This window comes from Hemitrygon akajei, chromosome 12, assembly GCF_048418815.1.
Source record: "Hemitrygon akajei chromosome 12, sHemAka1.3, whole genome shotgun sequence".
NCBI classification, from domain to species: domain Eukaryota; kingdom Metazoa; phylum Chordata; class Chondrichthyes; order Myliobatiformes; family Dasyatidae; genus Hemitrygon; species Hemitrygon akajei.
This window is the reverse complement of record NC_133135.1, coordinates 114,056,160-114,076,588: the sequence shown is the minus strand read 5'-3', so window position 1 is coordinate 114,076,588 and position 20,429 is coordinate 114,056,160. Positions and strand designations below refer to the sequence as shown.

The 20,429-nt window shown below is 45.2% G+C and overlaps 1 protein-coding gene across 5 annotated transcripts; it reads right to left on the bottom strand.

The window, feature by feature from the left end:
* Window positions 1-755: 755 nt before the first annotated feature.
* Window positions 756-18,717, bottom strand: LOC140737398 (uncharacterized). Of its 5 annotated transcripts, none has more exons than XM_073063882.1 (3): window positions 18,671-18,717; window positions 13,503-13,670; window positions 756-3,698 (listed from the first exon to the last, which is right to left on the bottom strand). In XM_073063882.1, the coding sequence occupies exon 3, from the start codon at window positions 3,289-3,291 to the stop codon at window positions 1,582-1,584; it is 1,710 nt and encodes a 569-aa protein (XP_072919983.1). In that variant the 5' UTR covers window positions 3,292-3,698; window positions 13,503-13,670; window positions 18,671-18,717; the 3' UTR covers window positions 756-1,581. The 5 variants fall into 5 exon arrangements, with proteins under 5 accessions (XP_072919983.1, XP_072919984.1, XP_072919987.1 ...); XM_073063883.1 differs by having other exon boundaries at window positions 13,503-13,666; window positions 18,671-18,714; XM_073063886.1 differs by lacking the exon at window positions 18,671-18,717 and adding an exon at window positions 18,328-18,345.
* Between the last annotated feature and the right edge of the window lie 1,712 nt (window positions 18,718-20,429).

Genomic DNA, 20,429 nt, shown 5'->3' with positions numbered 1-20,429 from the left:
TCACAATTTATATAATAACCAATACATTATTACAGATAGGATAACCTAAAATAAATATCCGGATATACTACAGGATAACCAAGCAGGAACAACTCCCTCAATAGATATAACCATTCTCAACACACACATGTTCCTCGACCAATGGGGCACTCCACCACAGGTATTACTTGCGTCATCGGTCAGGCATCCGAATAATTTTCCCTGTAAATCAGCTTCAAAAATGTTGCTACTCTGACATCTGTAGTCACGCCCCGCTGCTGATTCCCTTCTCCTCATCATACATTCTTATCCTGACCTTCATCCGGAGCCCGAAACTCTGACCTGTGCAGACCCGCCTCTGGTTTCTGACCCTGCTTCATTGAACATCCAACTAATAGTTTCCCGTTCTGTTTGCAGTCTTCGGACAGTGGTGTTTTCTAACAACCCTTTAGAAGCAGGGAAAATGACCCATAATGTGGAAATGAGCCCTGAATAAGGAGGTTAACTCCCAATGCCATTCTTCCTCAGCCCAGAGATTTGAGGGGCGAAGAACATCTCAGACAGAACTGCAGTCAGCTCGACTTCTTCAGTCTGCAAAAAATTCAAGTAAAAGCTCTTCACCCACAGAGTGGTGACTGGAACCCATCCCACAGAGAGAGCGAGAGGGGAACAACAGGGGAGGATTTAAAAGAACTGTCATGGAACAGAATCACTGGCCGGATCCAGCAGGCCTGAGTACACTAGTTGTGTTATAAATTCACTAAGTACCAAATATGGAGTTTAAAATAGAACTGATTTATTTATCACAGATGCAGAATATTAAACTCCAGTGCCAATACAGGTGAATGTGCAGCAAAAGAAACTCCTCCCATGCCCAGTGACCAGGGTGCAGAACTGGGTGTGGTGAGCAGCAGCAATAATTGCAGAGTTAAGCACCGACAGTCACTCTCGAAATAGCATTCAGCAGTGGCGATGGACAAATATCCAGCATGCAGCTTATTGAAACTTTCTCCCCAGTGTGAACTCAGTAGTGTGACACAAGTATAACATGCTGATGTAATGGCCTCTCTGTGACGTTTCACTGCTTAGATAATGGCTTCTCTGTAGCAGCAATGTCTAGGTTACGACTAGAGATAACAGAGTTTTGGAGTGCGGGACTATCCAATGAGAGAAATGTTCTTTCTTGTGCGTCTGGAAGAGAGATTATCGTGGTCTTTTGCCGGGGAGAGATGAGAAGATGCAAATGAAGAAAGTGGGCCCTTTTTCTTTTTTTTTGTTTTCTTTACTAACCCTATAGTCAAAGTAAGAATTATAAATCTCAATCGTTTAATTACATATTGTGTACTGTCTGTTATTTTGGGGTACTGATTAGTAACATCATGCAGCATCCACCCAAACAAGATTGCTTAAGTTGGGCCGGGCTGGGGGAGCTATCACCTCCTATATTAAGCTGCTAGCTGAAGCGAGAGGTAGATAAGGTTAGATGACTGAGAGAATCACTTCCCACATTCGCAGCAAGAGAACGGCCTCTCCCCAGTGTGAACACAATGATGCATATTTGGTTGAGAGAATCTTCCCAAAGTCTGCGCAGGAGATCGACCTCTACTCAGTGTGAACTCGCTGGTGTGTAAGTAGATGAGATGACAGAGTGAATCCCTTCCCACAGACTGAGCAGGTGAATGGCCTCTTCCCAGTGTGAACTGATTGGTGTGTCAGTAGATGAGATGACTGAGTGAATCCTTTCCCACATTCTGAGCAGGTGAACAGCTTCTCTCCAGTGTGAATTCGCTGATGTACTTTCAGATGAGTTGAAGAAATGAATCCCTTCCCACAGTCTGAGCAGGTGAACGGCTTCTCTCCAGTGTGAACTCGCTGATGTACCTTCAGTTGAGATGACTGAGTGAATCCTTTCCCACAGTCTGAGCAGGTGAATGGCTTCTCCCCAGTGTGAACTCGCTGATGTACCTTCAGATGAGATGACGAAGTGAATCCCTTCCCACAGTCTGAGCAGGTGAATGGCCTCTCCCCAATGTGAACTGACTGGTGTGCTTGTAGGCTACCGAACTGTGTGAATCCCTTCCCACAGTCTGAGCAGGTGAACGGCTTCTCTCCAGTGTGAACTCGCTGATGTACCTTCAGTTGAGATGACTGAGCGAATCCTTTACCACAATCTGAGCAGGTGAATGGCCTCTCCCCAGTGTGAACTCGCTGATGTACCTTAAGTTCGGATGACTGAATGAATCTCTTCCCACAGTCTGAACAGCTGAACGGCCTCTCTCCAGTGTGAACTCGCTGATGTACCTTCAGTTGAGATGACGAAGTGAATTCCTTACGACAGTCTGAGCAGGTGTATGGCCTCTCCCCAATGTGAACTGACAGATGTGCTTGTAGGCTACCTAACTGTGTGAATCCCTTCCCACAGTCTGAGCAGGTGAATGGCTTCTCTCCAGTGTGAACTCGCTGATGTACCTTCAGTTGAGATGACTGAGTGAATCCTTTACCACAGTCTGAGCAGGTGAATGGCCTCTCCCCAGTGTGAACTCGCTGATGTACCTTAAGTTCGGATGACTGAGTGAATTTCTTCCCACAGTCTGAGCAGGTGAACGGCCTCTCTCCAGTGTGAACTCGCTGGTGTACCTTCAGATGAGATGACCGAGTGAATCCCTTCCCGCAGTCTGAGCAGGTGAACGGCCTCTCTCCGGTGTGAACTCGCTGATGTACCTTCAGTTGAGATGATTCAGTGAAACCCTTCCCACAGTCTGAGCAGGTAAACGGCCTCTCTCCGGTGTGAACTCGCTGATGTACCTTCAGTTGAGATGATTCAGTGAAACCCTTCCCACAGTCTGAGCAGGTAAACGGCCTCTCTCCGGTGTGAATTCGCTGATGTACCTTCAGATGAGATGACTGAGTGAATCCCTTCCCACAGACTGAGCAAATGAATGGCCTCTCTCCAGTATGAACTCGCTGATGTACCTTCAGTTGAGATGATTCAGTGAATCCCTTCCCACAGTCCAAGCAGGTGAATGGCTGCTCCCCAGTGTGAACTGACTGGTGTCTCAGTAGGTGAGATGACAAAGTGAATCCCTTCCCACAGTCTGAGCAGGTGAATGGCCTCTGCCCAGTGTGAACAGACTGGTGTTTTTTCAGTTGGGATGAGCAAGTGAATCCCTTCCCACAGTCCGAGCAGGTGAACGGCCTCTCTCCGGTGTGAACTCGCTGATGTACCTTCAGCTTAGATGAGCAAGTGAATCCCTTCCCACAGTCCGAGCAGGTGAACGGCCGCTTCCCAGTGTGAACTCGCTGGTGAGCCATTAGGTCAGGTGACCGAGTGAATCCTTCCCCACAAATTCCACAGATGACCAGCCTCTGCCCAGTGTGAACTGACTGGTGTGTCCACAGGTGGGATGATCGGCTGAATCCTTTCTCACACACAGAACAGGTGAATGGTCTTGCCCAGTGTGAACTTCCTGATGTACCTTCAGTTGAAATGACCGACTGAATCCATTCCCACTGTCTGAGCAGATGAATGCATTCCCCTCTGTGTAAAATGACAGGCACGCCAGTCAGTCAGATGATCGAGTGAATCCCTCCCCACAGTCTGAGCAGGAAGGATGATTGATTGAATCCCTTGCTCCACTTCTTAAATATCTGGACTGAGACAGCAAAACTGGTGTGTTCTGTTCGAGATTCCCGTAGACAAATTCCTTGTCATTTTTAACCTGTAAAAAGATTTACAAAATCCATCAATGGGTGTAGGACAACATTTCAGAAGAGATCACTTGAGTTGTCAAGATGTGATCTGGCATCACACTGTTACAGTGAAGTTCAACCCAAGTTGGAGAGAGAAATCATCTTTTAACTGGCCATCAAATTCTCTGGTGCTCTTCCTGTCTCTATAAGAATGGGGCATTTCTGCCATCATCAATCTGCAACTTGGCTCAGTTTGACTCTCTCCATTGGTATTATTCCCTGTTCCCACTGAGCTGCATGGGTTCCTGGCCCCACAGTAACTGAAACACTCTCAAAAAGCCGGCAGTGCATTCCACACACCCACCACTCTCTGTGTAAAAAACTTACCCCTGACATCCCCTCGGTATTTATTTCCAAGCACCTTAAAACTATGCCCCCTTGTGTTAGCCATTTCAGCCCTGGGATAAAAATCTCTGGCTATCCACATGATCAATGCCCCACATCATCTTATACACCCAAAAAAGGCTCTAAACATAAACAAGGAAAATATAAATTGCTTTGCGGATTTGTTAGAAGTATTCAAAAATTATGAGGGTACAGATAGGGTAAATGCTAGTAGTTTTTTCCACTGAGGTTGGGTGGGATGACAACCAGAGGTCATGGGTATGGTGAAAGTTTAACGGGAACATTTGGAAAAGCTCTTTACTGAAGTGGTCGTGAGTGTGTGGAATGAGATGCCAGCACAAGTGGTGAATATGAGCTCAGTTTCACCATTTAAAAGAAGTTTGGATGGGAACCTGGATGGTAGGGGTATGGAGGGCGATGGTCCTGGTGCAGGTAGTTGCATTAGATAGCTTAAATATGTTTTCGGCAGTGACTAGATGGGCGAAATAGCCTGTGTCTGTACTGAACTTCTCCATGATTCCATGACAGAGAAGCTGGCCAAACTTGTTTGGAAGGGAGAAGGTAGGAGCGACAACAGAGCAGCAATGGTTGGAGTTTCTGGGAGCAATTCAGGAACTGAGTGATCGATACATCCCAAAGAGTTGGAAACATTGGAAAGGCGGGAGGACACAACCATGGCTGAAATGAGAAGCCAAAGTCTACATAAAAGCCAAAGAGAGGGCAAGGAAAAGAGCAAAAACTATAGGGAATCTTTTAGAAATCAACAGAAGATAACTTAAAAATAAGTCAGATGAGCTAAGGGCATGGAATCATGATATTGTAGTCATTAATATGTCTTGGTAGCAGCCAACATTCTGAGGCATTTTGAGGAACAAAATATCCGGGGCCTCAATATCTCTTGAAAACCAAGGTTTCCTGCACCAGTTACCTTTCAGCTTTTATTTTGGCAGGCACATACAAACTCTACACCCTCAAAATTTCACTTCAGAAGGCCTCCCACTTACAAGTACTCTTCTGCCAGAAAACAGCCAGTCCCAAACCACACTTCTCAGATCCTTTCTGAAACCATCAAAATTGACCTTTCTCCAATTTAGAATCTCAACCCGTGGTCTAGACCTCTTTTTTTCCACATTTACTTTGAATCTCATGGGATTATGATCACTAATTTCTGTCACCGGCCCTGAATCATTTCCAAACAGTTTATTGCACACTTCTACGTTGGGAATTCTATGTACTGATTAAGGGCACATTTGACAAACTCTACCCCATCTAGTCCTTTTACAGTATGGGAGTCCCAGACAACATCTGGAAAGTTAAAATCACTTACTGAAACAACCTTTGTTTCTTGGCATGGTCTGCGATCTCTCTACAAATTTGTTCCCCTGAATCCCTCAGACTGTAGGGTGCAAACAAGTCCCAATAATGGCTACAATATCATAATTCCCTGTCCTGAGCTCATCTGGCTTTCCTATGATGGTTCTTGCATTGTGATATACATAGCTCAGCACATTCATCGCACCATGCTCAACCATTTTATTGCTGACTCTATCGGTCTGAACAACATCTGACTGGTGTCAAGAAAACAAACTCTCCCTCATTGTCACAAAAACAAAGGAGCTGATTGTGGATTACAGGAGTAATGGAGACAGGCTAACCCCTGTTGACATCAATATATCTGGGGTTGAGAGGGTGAACAGCTTTAAGCTCCTCGGCATAAATGTCACATTATCTGTACATATCAGCTGTGTTGTGAAAAGAGCCCAGCAGCACCTCTTTCACCTCAGATGGTTGAAGAAGTTTGGGATGGGGCCCCAAATCCTAAGAACTTCCAAAAGGACACAATTGAGAGCATCCTGACTGGCTGCATGACTGCCTGGTATGGGAACTGTACTTCCCTTAATCACAGGACTCTGCAGAGAGTGGTGCAGACAGCCCAGCGCATCTGTAGATGTGAACTTCCCACTGTTCAGGACATTTACAGAGACAGGTGTGTAAAAAAGGGCCCAAAGGATATTCACCACAACCGCAAACAGTTCGTGCTGCTACCATCCAAGGAACGGAAACACAGCAAAAGGACCAACGGATTCTGGTGAGGAATTGAGGATATTTTAAAAAATCATTTTGAACCTACATAACCTCTGGCTAAAAAATTAATTGAGACTGAATAGGAATTTTTGAACTGAAGAAAACTCTGTCTTCAGCGGTTCGGTAAGAAAGGCTCATTACCAGCTCTGCGGCTTGCAGAGAGACACATTGAGAGCTGATAACATTATACATTGTAACCTCGTTAGTTGATAACATTATACATTGTACCCTCATTTGAGTAAAGGGAGGAGGACTCGCCGATAAGAACAGGAATGTAATTAAGTCAGGGCCTTGCAAAGGGAATAACTGATAAGGACTGGACAGTACATCCACCTGTAGTTAAAACCTTGATTTGGCTAACTCTCTTATCAAAGTAATTAAGTTTTGCACCAACAGACTTGGTGGACTAACCAGTTCAAATAATATCTTGCAATAGTAATTTATGGGGCTCACCATGTATAAATATATGTCTGTAACCTGACTAAGTCAGTCCACTTGTCAGATGGTGGCAGTGCTTACGTGCCTTCCCTTTGACCACTGGGTCTCAAACTCCTGTAGGAGAATGCGCAATAAACTCTGGTGATGTTAAGAATCTGGTCTCCCGAGTTTTATTCAGATTCAACTTTAACATTCAGCATCACGAACAGGATCCCAAGCAGACAGGCTGAGTATGCAGCTGGACCACTCTGGGGACTGCGGGGACCGACCAGGCGCCCAAAAGGTATTTTACCTTTTGTCAATCTCTGTTAGTTCCTTTGGAGGTACAGTCCCTTGTCCAAGGCTGATTAAATACCTTGACAGGATTGGGAAAGAATCTGTCGGGAGACTCATATAAGGCAGGCAAAATTTTACTAAGTGGGCAGGAGGCAGATGTGCCGAGTAAATTTATTAATTGAGCAGGAGGTGTCAGCCGGGTAAATTTATGAAGTGGGCAGGAGGTGCCAGCAGAGTAAATTTATCTGACTGTTAATTAAGCAAGAGGATTTGTGCCGGGTAAATTACTTAGAGAACATGGGTCAATTGCAGTTGATTGATACGAGTGGGCCAGGAACAGCCCGACACAATATGTGTGAGAGTTTTCCAGACAAGGAAAAAGATTTGCGAATGTTGAGTGCAGCGCTGAATAAGAAATTGGGGAACAAAATGTGGCCACTGCACGGGGCACCTGGGTTATACCTCATGAAAACAAGCAGTAAATTTGATGTGGAAAAAGAACTGTGGAAATTGTTGAAAAGGGAATGGAAGGAAAAGGCAGAAGTAAAGTGGAACAGTATATTATTAGCAAGTTGGAGGAATAATGCATGTGACAAAGGGATAGAGGTACTGCAGAAGGAACTCCAAAGGTTGGGAAACACTAAAAGCGGAACGTGAATGGGTGGATGGGCGCTGAAAACGACAGCAAGAAGAACAATGTAAGCAAATTAAGGGCAGGCTAGATAGGAGAGAAGGGCAGGAACATCAGTCCAAAGTTCTAGCGGATAGGGAAACAAGGGATCCCGAATCCATGTCTGGCATACCGACCCTGTTTGAGGACAGTGAACGTGATGAGAAGTGGGCGCCCACCTTACCCCCCCCACTCCACCTTACCAGGGGCCAAGTGTACCCAGTGCCCCCGAACCCCAATCCTCCCAGTACTCAGATACAGTGGCCGCTCGAGTAAAACAGCAGTGGCAGGGAAGGGGAGGTCCCTATACCCTGAGATCCAAAAGGGAATACCGAGGATTATTCCGAGACAGGGAGGGCAGAATCCAATAAAACCCCAGAGTTAATGTCTCCACCAAGACAACTGCCCATCCAAATGCTGCCCAATCCACGAGCAGGAGGAGGGACAGCCCTCAGTGATTCCTGTGTATGTATCCTGGAAGCCTCAAGAAATGATAATGATCATGAATCAGGCCACAGACAGAAAAGGAAACACAGCACAGTTTGTTCAGTATGTCCGCAGTACAAGATTTATTCGGTCTCTACTGCATGATTCTCTCAGCTGATGAGGGACGGAAATGGAAGGCAGAATTGAGACACCAACCTATCAGGAGTTACAGGCAGGAAACCATAATGAGAATGAACAGTCAGACCAGATTCAAGCCTTGGAAAGGGCTTTACGGCAACCTGTGAACATCACTAAAGTACGTGAATGCAAACCTAAACCTGGAATTGGGACCCGACTATTGGGAGCAATTTGTGGCCTGTTGCAGCACTTTCACAAGAGACCAAGCCTTTAATGATGGGAATCTGTCCCCCCAGTTTAATGCCTTATTGCTCCAATGCTTACCAACTAAGGTAGCCAACATGATTAAAACAAATAATATGGATTGGCCTGACAATGACTGAAATCAAATGTGACGAGCTTTGACATATTATTGGGACCCGGCTATCGAATCCCAATCAACCCTGAAGGGAACTGAGATTAAAGGTGAATATGTTCAGCTGGAAGGAGGATGCAAGTGGGCTATATCTGGGGTTCAGAAATGGGAACAAAAACCTACTAAAGGACAAGTGGGGACAACGACCTGTTTAGAAATTGACAGGCAAGGAAGCTTCCTACCATGAGTACCACACCTCAGGAAGAGCCCAATGTAATGTTGCAATTTGCGGGGCTTCCAATTCAGTTTATGATTGATATAGGGGCAACCACAAACACTCTCGATCAGGAAATAGTATCGGAAAAGGGATTCCAGCTATCAGACACTACAATCACTCTGTCTGGGTTCGAAGGCACGGAACGCACGTACTCGCATAGCCAGCTTCCCCAGTTTCTGACCACCCCCCCCCCCCGGTGGTGGGCAGTTAATCTGGACTCCACTACGTTTGAACTCCTTCCGCCAGCGGCCAACCCTCATGTGACGGGGTGCTGAACTGAGAAAAGCCAATATTATGCAGCCTTCGAGGGACAGAAGTTCCACGTTACAGCGATTGGAGAGGTTAAAGGTAGAGAGGGCAGTGCATTACTGGCCAAAGTTCTGGAATTCCTTTGGCAACAGACAGGACTGGTGGTTCCCCATACCACCGTTAGGGTTTGCCCTGGGTTCAAGCCAAAGAGCCTAGGGTTCCTTGCCTACACCCTGATGAAACAAGCTTCCAGCACCAAGGGAGACTGGTAAGACTTAGCCACCGGACAATTCCGATACTGGAAGGAGTCTGAGATGAAGACAGGACATCTGGTAAGACATTCTTTTAATATTGACCGAACCTAAGACGTTGTACCCTATCTCTGGGCAATTTCAGGCCATGAAGTCGGCTGCACCAACAACCCCCATCTGGATCACCGTGAAAGGACAGACTCTCCCATCCCTTACGCAATACCCCCTCAACCCGAAGCAACATTTTACGAGGATGGAAGCTCTTTTGCAGATCCAACAGGAAAACGATATTCTGTCTATGGGATATTGACGGACAGTGAAGTAATTGAGCAGGCTTCTTTTGAAGCAGCTGTCTCTGCCCAGAAGGCTGAGCTGTTTGATTTGACTCGTGCCTGTATCCTAGCCAAAAGTGCAAATGTTTACACAGACTCCCGCTATGCATTTGGAATTGTACATGACTATGGGATCTCTGGGAACATGGAAATTCCTGACTTCCTCTGGCCACCCCATTAGTAATGCCATCTTTGTAAACAACTTAACCCTAATGCGAGTTTTGGGTATTATTAAATGTGCAGCCCACACCCGCATTTTCGACTGGGTCACTAAAGCCAATGCTTTAGCAAATAAGACGGTGAAAAGTGCGGCACAATCCTCGGTAGTTGTCATCCCCTCGGATTCCCGTCAAGCAACCTTCCGTGACTTAAGCAGAACGGGTTTGCCAGACATGCGAGAGGTATGTACTTTTCAGGGGGACATCTCTGAGGAGGAGCGCAAACTGTAGTCCCAGATGGGGTGCCAGAAGGACCCCAACCTAGGTTTTTGGATCACTCCAGCGGGACAGGTTTGTGTTCCTACACAGTTTTTTACCAATATTGGTTAATTATATACATAATTGTACACACCTGGGAGAGGGAATGGTTGGTAATCTGTACCCGAACACCGGGTAAGACTCCCTTGACAGGTGGACCTTTTTCGTGTCTACAAGTTGATTTTATTGTACTGCCTAGAGTACATTGCTATAAATACAGCTTAGTTATTATAGATGTGTTTAGTAGATGGATTGAAGCTATTCCAACTACCAATAATACTGCTATGACTGTTGTGAAAGTATTATTACGGGAAATAACTCCCAGGTACGGCCTGCCAGAGATGCAGAGCTCTGACAATGGCCCACACTTTGTGGCGAAAGTAAATGAAGGGGTATGTAACGAACTAGTTATCAAGCAACAATTCCTCTGTGTACACCACCCACGGGCCACTGGTATAGTGGAAAGAGCCAATGGCACTCTGAAGAGTAAATTGGCCAAACTAACAGCGGAGACTGGACTCACTTGGTTGAAGGTCTTACCTTTAGCCCTATTCCACATGAGGGTTACCCCACAGGGGAAAACAGGGTTGTCACCAACTGAAATCATTTTTGGACAGTCCATGAGGACACTCTGGGGATGAAGACCTTGAGTACCATTGCTCACAGAAGGTCTACCAGCAAAATTGTATATGCATACCCCAGGGGAAGAGATGGGGAAATATATATGCCAACTAACCAAAATTCTCCAAGCATTACATTCACAGATACAACAGGCTTACCAAGAAGCGAATTACCCCGCAGAGAGGAGGGACTATCCCACCATAGAACCTGGGAATTTTGTCCTGATCAAGAACTGGGATTGAGGGAAACTCAGACCTCAGTGGAGAGGACCATATCAGGTGTTACTGACCACTCCCACTGCTGTGAAACTGAATGGGCAATCTCGGTGGATACATCGAACAGACTGCAAACATGTTACTGAAGGAAGTGAGTAGAAGGACTCTGTCGGACTAAAGGAAAATATATAGTTTGATAGTGGTGTTCGTGTTTACGTCTTTGAGAGGGCTCACCCTAACATCCAGTGGCCCCTATGTTAACACCTTTCTGTCTCTCTGTCACACCGATGCCAAACAGGTAGAACTAGGGGCCTACTGGGTTTGTGCCAGAATTCCACAACATGGTAAAACTATGATTCCAATGTCAGTAATCCCGCTTAACCAGAGTGAAGAACTCTCAGCCTGGGTTTTCTCAACTAACAACCGGGGGAAGTGAGGTGAGGAACTGTGGTCCAGTCAGAGGTGACTGTGGCTGTCAGTGTTTTGAGGGATGGTATCTCAGGCCCCCACCAAATGAAACTTCCTATACTGGGAAACATTTATCCTGGCCACACTTACAGGTGACCAGCAGCAGAGAGGAATAACTGAGACTGAGCGATTTTGGATTATCACTTTTCTCTCCTATGGAGTAGCCAAGAATTCACGAGAGATAATCAATTTGGCTACAGCACTTGAGGAGCTGGCCACAATACTGCAGGGGCCCTGACAGAAGCACAGGCCCAAGTAACAGAAATAACCACTGAAATGATTGCAATCTGGCAAACAGTCCTGCAGTATCGTATGGCTTTAGATTTTATCCTAGCTGAGAAAGGGGGAACTTGCGCTATTATTGACACAGAATGCTGCACCTATCTCCCTGATGAGTCTACTGTTACGAATATGCCACAACTCTGAGGGGCTGAAGGGTACAAAGTAGCCCTCTCCTTTTTGAGAATCGCAAGATCGCTATTAATTTGGGTCTGGGACCCAGGAAATGAGAGAGAATCCTCAAGGTTTTGGAATGTGTCCTGGCCTCAGTGAGACAAAGCCACGGATAACGGCCATTGTGTATTGAGTACTGTACTATTTATTGAAGCCCTCAGGGGACGACCAGAGTGGGCTGGTTGAGGGATTGCATCATCCCAACCTGATTGACATCTGAGACCCCATGAGTAAGGATAAAAGAGGGTCTGGGGAACAACCCCTTTAGACACACCAGGAGAAATGCTAGAAATCCCGTGACAGCGTTTAATAGCGACAGCCAGTGGGGGGCTCGCGTGCGTCCTTTTCCCTTGCCCGGGAATTGGCGGCCTTACCACGGAAGAACGGCTTAGCTAAAGAAGAGGCCACCAGTGAACGGCCACACCAACAAAATTCCAAAGGATCGAAATCATAAAAAGGAAAGCCGGCAAGTTTCTAAAAATCTCTCTCTCTCCAACAAAAGGCTGCAACCTGAATGAACTGAGTGACTTTTATATTTCCATCGGACAATACATTATCCCCTAGACAACGATAGAGCTTATTTCTTATTGATTATTATTATACCCGCACTTTTAGATTTAGTATTGACGACGTATATTATCTGTATGTTTGCATTGATATTATTTTTGTGTATTTTTACTAATAAATACTGTTAAAAATAGTACCATCAGACTTCAACGGACCTCTCTATCTTTGCTGGTAAGTAACCCAGTTACGGGGTTCGTAACACTACTAACACTACATCTCTCTACGAGCACATTGCCAAGGAGACTGACAGCATCAAGAAAGTAGGGCAGGATTTACACGGGTTCACCGAACCGTTGAAATGGTGGTCTTCGAAGGCCTGTCTGGTAACATGTGGGGCATGATATTGCATTATGGCCTAAAAGTTGTACATATCATTGTTATAATTACTGTTGTACACTGTTTTTACCCACTGATGTCAATGCTGTAGTCAGGCGCTTTCTCTGTAAAAAAAAATTACTGCTTTGTTGATCATGTAATAATCAAAAGGAAGGAATGATAAAGTACGTAAAAGAGTTAACACTTCATTAAACAATAGCAGCCTGGTTTTCTGAAAGAAACTGATGATCAACAGATGTGCTAAACCATGCTGAGCCATATTTCTTCTCGAGGAAAGCTAGCTGATGCTTCAGGATGCTTAACTCCTTGTGCACTAGTGCGTAGAGATAGGACAGCTTCAGTCTGTTCTGTGTGTGTAAGCCATTATGGCTATTTTGAAACTTGTCTTTAGAGGCTCTCATGTAGTAAATAACTTTGGCTCCAGCCTGTCTTGTGTGGGGGGTATCTGGACAGATATATCTGTGGTGTAAGGGGAATTGTTAGTCAGTTAGTCGTCATAGACTGTTCCTGTTTGAGCGACTAACTGAGTAAGTCCCGGGTGCATGGAATAAAGAGTTTGTACTTATACCGTCTCTGAGTGACTTTATCTGAATTTGACTTCCACAGAATGGGAGTGGTTTTAAAGGGCTGGGCTGCTGGAAGCACGTTTCCAGAACTTGAGTGATTGCAGATGGGTTTGACAGAGGCATAACTGGTTCTTCTGGGCACATTCAGTCTCACTCCAACTGTTTCCTACTTTCCAGTGTACAGGTATGTAATCTCTAAAGGACCAGAGTTTGAGTAAGTGAGACTCACCAAACTTTCTCCTGACTAAATCACTGGAATCTCCGAGTCAGATAGGTCCTCTCCAGTTGATGCTGTCTATACTTGGGCTGGTTCACTTGTTGCTGTTCCCCCGTCTTCAGTTGTGGTTTGCTTCCAGTTGGGGTTTTTCTTCCAATTAATCTCTTACCCCAGGTCTAACTTTAACATGAAAGATAATGAAGCGCATTAACAATAGAAAGGAGGACCAAACATTTCTGCTTAATGTTACTAAGAACAAAACTCACTGAAATTTAAATGTTGAAGGCAGATATAATGATCTCAGTGAACAATCTTTTATTTTCCCTCACACGTCACAAAACGAAATGGGATAAGAAGGAGCCATCATTGAGTCATGGTAAGACATAAGACACAGGAAGAGAATTAGGTGATTCGATCCATCTGGTCTGCCCCACCATTCAACCATGGCTGATTTTTATTCCAACACTATATTCCTGCCTTCCTCCTGTAACCCTGAAGCTACTTAGCAATCATGAACATATTAATCTCTGTCATTTATGTACCCAAACGGCAACCTCAACCAACCTCTACGGCAACAAATTCCACAGATCAGACATTTCTTTGCCCCAAAATTTTTCTCATCTCAGTTTTAAAAGGAAGCATCTTTATTCTGAGACTGTGCTGTCAGATCACAGACTCTCCGTCAAATGGAAACATCCTCTCCATGTCCGCTGTATCCAGGCTTTTCAGCATTTGGTAGGTTTACAACCATACATCCCGCCACAACCCCCACCGTCCCTCTGAACTCCATTAAGCACAAGTCCAGAATCATCAAATGCTCCTCATACATAAAGCCGATCATTCCTGAGATTATTCATGTAAACCTCGTTAGCAACAACTGTACTGAACACATTTCCAGGAATAACAGAAAACTGGTACCAGGATAACTTACAGGGAAATATTGTGCTTTCTTTACTGTTCTACTATCACAGAACAGGCCACTCCATTACCAGGTTAAAACAGGTCTATTTCAGGAAATATAAACCATTTCAGGGTGAATGTAATAAAAAGAAACTGGAATTACCAGAAACGCTCAGCAGTTAAGGAACAGCTGTGGGGAGAGGAACAAACTTTACAATTCAGGTTTTACAAACATTTTCAGATTTTAGTGCAGATCTCCAGTAACTTGAGATTCTGCTTGATGTCCACCGATTGGCAGACAGGTGACAGTGAGGGGGGGAATTTCCAAACACAGTTTGAACACCAAACTCACGGGTCTGTTTCTACTGTGTAAACAAGGAACAGCCCATTTACTCATAGCCTCTCCCTGTGAGGATGGAATGGGAACTCATCCTCTCCTCAGTCATTGCTTCCAAAGGAACTCCAGAAACAAATATCTGATCCCAGACCAGAAATACTCACTCAACACCTCATAAACCCTAGCAGCTCAATCCCTGGGTCCATTTTACCTGGATCAAAAACTGTGATATCCCAGGACCCAACCTCACAGAGTTACACAGCTGAATCGGCCACTCACCGACCCTGACAGTCTCACACATCAACCCCGCATCTCACACTGGGTAGTGCAATCCAGGGTTTCCCCACAACCAATGTCCAGCTGCTCGAAATTTCTACTTCATTGTAGAAGAACAACCATCCAGCCCCATCTGTAGAAGCACTAACCAAAGTCAAAGCCAAAACACTAACAGTTCCATATGCCTGGAATGTAGATCACAGGATTATAGCCCAAGCATCAACTCTCCCAGTACCCTTTGCTGACAGTGAAATGCTGCAGTGTGTCAGCCAGTCAGAGTTCAAAAACTAGCACCTCCACACCAATGCACATCAGAACTGGTACCTGATGACCCTCTGGCATTCCAGCTAACAAAAACCGATTCTGGAAGTAACTCAGTGAGGCCAAAGGTGCAAAAGAACACTTCACAATGAAGACACAGGTTAGAAGAAAGATTGCTGATAGATAACATTGAGGCGGTGGGATACAGGCTGGACGGAGGTTGACCCAGTTGGGCAGGGATGAGTAGATGGAACCTGGTGGGAGAAGGGATCAAGGACAATCACTGATGGTCCTCCAGCAATACACAGATACTGAATTTATAGTACATACTACTGTATAAAAGATTCTAAAATGACAAAGTTAGAACAAACAATAAGAAATCTACCATCTATACTTTGACCCTCACCAAATTTTTATCAACACAGTATAGAAAGTTTCCCATCCAGACACTTCACGCTTGCATGGTAATTGCTCTGCCCATGACTGTGAGGAACGACAGAGATCTTTGGATACAGATCAGCACATCACAGAAACCATTCTCCCTCCTAGACTTCCCAGTCCCTCGGTACAGCAGGCAGTGAAATCAAAGATCCCCACAACCTGGAACATTCTCCTTTCTCACCCACCCTAATCGGGGAGAAGACACAACAGCCATAAAGCTCAAGGACAAATGTGAGGAGCCTCAAGAAGCGAGGAGAGTTGGAGCAAGTTAACGGGACTCAGTGGCCAACATCAGATTTCCCAACACAACATGGAGGAAGCATCACCACCCACCCAGGGACTGTGTACACACACCACGTGATCTTGCGTCACAAAGCAGAGGGCGGGGCAGATCTGCAGCACACAGCCTCACATGACCTGTTGGTGGGTCTCCCATTTCAATTCTGTGGAAATAGATGACAGCCTGGGCTCCTGGTTTGGATCATTCAATGCAGATTGAATGAAGTCTACACATTTTTGATGAGCCCAGATAACTGGGTACTAAATGAGTAATTGGCCCACAGTTCAGGGCTCACGGCCAACATCAGATCTCCCCGCTCAGGACCGGTCTCAATACTCACCGATGGGAAAGTGATATCTTCGGCCCGCAAACAGTCATCCCGACCCCCAGGTCCCAGATGCAGGAAGCAAGGGCACTTTCCCAATCCCACAGATGATCCACTTCAGCACTGAGCGGAAAGGAAAACACCGCCCATCCAGAGACAGTGAGCATGCGTGAAGTGATTGTTACATCTGCGGTTAAATGGGAGGGTCAAACAGGATCACGCGACTGCTGGGGTCTCCCATCACCCCAGACAGAGCGCACCAGCTACCCACCACTCTGTGGAAATAAACAAACGAAGGGTCTTGGCCCGAAACGTCGACATTGCTTCTCCCTATAGATGCTGCCTGGCCTGCTGTGTTCCACCAGCATTTTGTGTGTGTTGTTTTAATTTCCAGCACCTGCAGATTTCCTCGTGTTTGCCTTATAACATTTGCTAGTAATGGGGCAAGCATAACGCTTGGTGTCAAATCTGGTGTTGCTACAATTCTCAAAGAACATTACCCTAATGTGACAATTTGGCACTGTCTTAATCACAGATCAGAACTTGCAGTCGGTGATTCGGTGAGAGAAGTTCATGGAATAAATCATTTTCAATCGTTTATGGACAAATTGCACTCTGTTTACAGTCGATCACCTCTAAATCAAAAGGAATTGTCTGAATGTGCCTCTCAACTAGAACAGCAAATTTACAAAATAGGCCATGTTCTGAGCACCAGGTGCATAGCTAGCTCATTTCTGCAGTGTGGCAAAATGATGAAGCACTGTTTTTTCATTTCCAAAAAGCAATGAAGGATGAAACAAGATCTGGGAGTGATTGAAAAACCTATGAAGGTCTGTTGAAAAGACTCTTCAGAACAGTTTCTATTGGACTTAGCTCTGACGTATGACACGTTGCATGAACTTGGTTTACTGTCAGAGTGTTTACAGAAATGCACTACTATGATTGTTTATGGAGACAAACTGATCCAACGGACCATAAGATCACTGCATGGACTCAAAGAGCAACCTGGTACAAAAAGTCTGGAAGCTCAAGAGACAGTTAAAAAGGGCACGTTTGAAGAAATTACCTTAACATGCAAAAACAAAATTGTCTCCATTAATTATCTACAGTTTCTTACTACGCTTATAAACAATTTGCAGCACCGTATCTTCACGGCAACATCCTTGAAAGGTTCTCAAACTTCTAAACCTCGAAGGATGTATAAATCCCTGATCAATGAAATGTGTGTCCTTGATAAAGAAAACTGGCCTGCTGAAATAATGCCTAATTATGGAGAAGCTGCAATATCATCTTTCTGTAAGAGGTTTAAACTTACTTCTTCTTCCGTAATAAATGCATTCAGAGATTATGTGGAGGATCGTAAAAAGCCACATCCCCTAAGATTTATTCCCATTACTGAGCTGTTCACAAGTTATTCCTATTAGTACTGCTGAGTGTGAGAGAGGATTCAGTCACATGAACTTGATAACAACAACACTCAAGGATTCTCATAGATCAGTTATGTTTGTTAAACCACACAGACCTCCTCTAGTTCAGTGGAATCCTGAGCCGTATGTCACATCATGGCTCAGACACCAGAATATGTTACTTCAGACCCCCGAGCACATATTACGCCTGAACCTTTGTGGTAATTATTGTGAAACTTCTCATTGGTGGCATTTGATAAGTAGATAATTACTTTTAAACTGGTAAAATACACGATTACCATCTTTTTCTTACCATGCTTGATAATTATATTTTATGATAATTAGTGAGTGCAACCATGCAATACTTTGCTATATTATTAAATGTTTAATTGTACTAGTTATACACTGAAATGGACTGATATGATAAAATCTTGTTAATGTCTTAACTATCACTATATTTCTGTGGAGATCTGGAATTCATATATTTCTTTCATCTTGGTTTAGTACTTGACATTATAAAAAGCCCTATTCTTTCACACCCAATTTGTGTACCTGCTCATTACATGAATGGGGCAAGGAAGGTGCCCAGTAATGAAATGTATGTGACATACCAGCTGCGATTTATAAGTTTGTGGCCTAAGATGGAAAGAGTCAATTTTAGAAGACCTAGCAATTTTCAATTATCTGAAACAGAAATACCACAAAAGTTATTAAATTCAAATTTTCTGCATAATCACTCAGAGTTGAATTGCACGTGCAGGTACCGAGAGCTGTATAACTTTAGGCCTTCTGCCTTTAGGCCACGAACTTATCAATAACCCATCGTACAGTTCCGGCACCAAAAAAAATTGGCACTGCACCCCTGCTCCAGCCGTCCGGCAGAGCTCGGGCCCGGCCCTTTCCCAATGCAACCGGACCATTTTAACAAAACCCCGGGAAAGGCCCCTAACTCACCGCGCCCGAATACGAAACATTCCGGCAACAGCTGCAGTCGGCACCGCGCATGCGTTTAGCAGGAGGTTCTCCGCAGCGCCACCAGTGGCCGGAGGTCCATGCAGCGCCACCAGCGCCGGAGGCGAGAGGGACAACGATGAAGTAAATCACAAACACGACAGTCTGCAGATGCTGGAAATCCAGAGAGCAACACAAACAAAATGGTGGCGGAAATGCTGGGCAGCATCTATCGAAAAATGTCAACAGTCGACGTTTCTAGTTGAACCCTCCTTCAGAACTGAGATGGAATGGGGGAAATATCTGAATAAAATCGGGCTGGTTGCGGAAATGTCTAGCTGGAAGGTGATAGGTGAAGCCAGGTAGGTGGGAAAGCTCAAGAGCAGAAGAAAATAGAGTCTAATAGGAGAGGAGAGTGGAGAATAGGAGAAAGGGATGGAGCAGTGGACCCAGAGAGAAGTGATAAGCAGGTGAGAGGACGTGAAAAGTCAGAAAGGAAGAGAGGGAGTGGGAGGAAGGGGAGGGGGAGAGATTTGTTCACTGGAAGGAGCAATCGATATTCATGCCATCAGAATGGGGGGGTGGTACTCTGACGGAACATGAGGTGCTGATCCTGGACCCTGAGGGTGGCCTCATCTTGGCACAAGAGGAGGCGATGGGTTGACGAATGGGAATTGGAATGGGAATGTTTGGAAATTGGGAAGGATAGTTCAAAAGTTAACTTATTATCAAAGCATGTATTTATAAAGAACTCTTGAGTTTTTTTCTCCAGAGAGCCACGAAACAAAGTAAGAATATGAAAGTCGTTCAGAGAGAAAAATCAAACTCCCACCCCACCCCCCGCATAAAAAAGAACAGCATCCCGATCATCAACCCCCAAAACCCACCCCTCCCACACAAAAGGGAACAATAACATCGACCCCCCAAAAAAGAACGACCCTACCTCACACAACTGCAGAGGAGATGGTGTCACCGGTGTAGAGGCGGCCGCATCGAGAGCAGTGGACACAATAGGCAGCCCCGGAAGATTCACAGGTGAAGTGTCACCTCACCTGGAAGGATATTTGGACAACGGAGAGAGTTCGGCCGTCTGGCCCTTTGACCGTGACACCCCGAACTCCAAATAAAATTCATCCAAACGAAACTGGGTGAACTTGAATGACCAATAAATATAATTCCTCTCAGCAATCAGCTGTCTCAGTGATTCCCTGACTCTGAGAAGAAGGGATATCTATGGTCCATATTGTCAAGGTATTAAGTTTATCAGTAGTTTGCAGGAACGAGAGGTTTTCTGTTAACTAATACACTGTGTGTGGACCCTGCTGGCAATTCTGGTGTTGTGACCCAAATTGAGACAAACAGCACGCTGCCCACTCCACCAACAACACAGCACAACCGGACACGTAACAGGGGACTTTCCATTACACAACACTGGATTCAGTGATGAAACCCGTGATTAATGTTGTTGTCCCACTGAAATCATAAGAAACATCCATTAAGGTGTTTTTAAATACAAGTGCTCCCCCACAGGTGACGTCACAGAGACCCCCACGCACTTGACGTCACACATGGGCACCGCACACTGGTATCTGCCCTCACGTGCGCGGTGTCTTACATCACCCACACACCGGTGAGCTCGAGCTTTGTCGGTTTAACAGCTGGGCGACTAATCACGTGACCAGTCCTTCCCCCACCGCTGAAAACCAAAGCTCAGGAGCTGCGCTATTCCCATTGGTGCGCAGGAATGTCAATCACTGGTTAC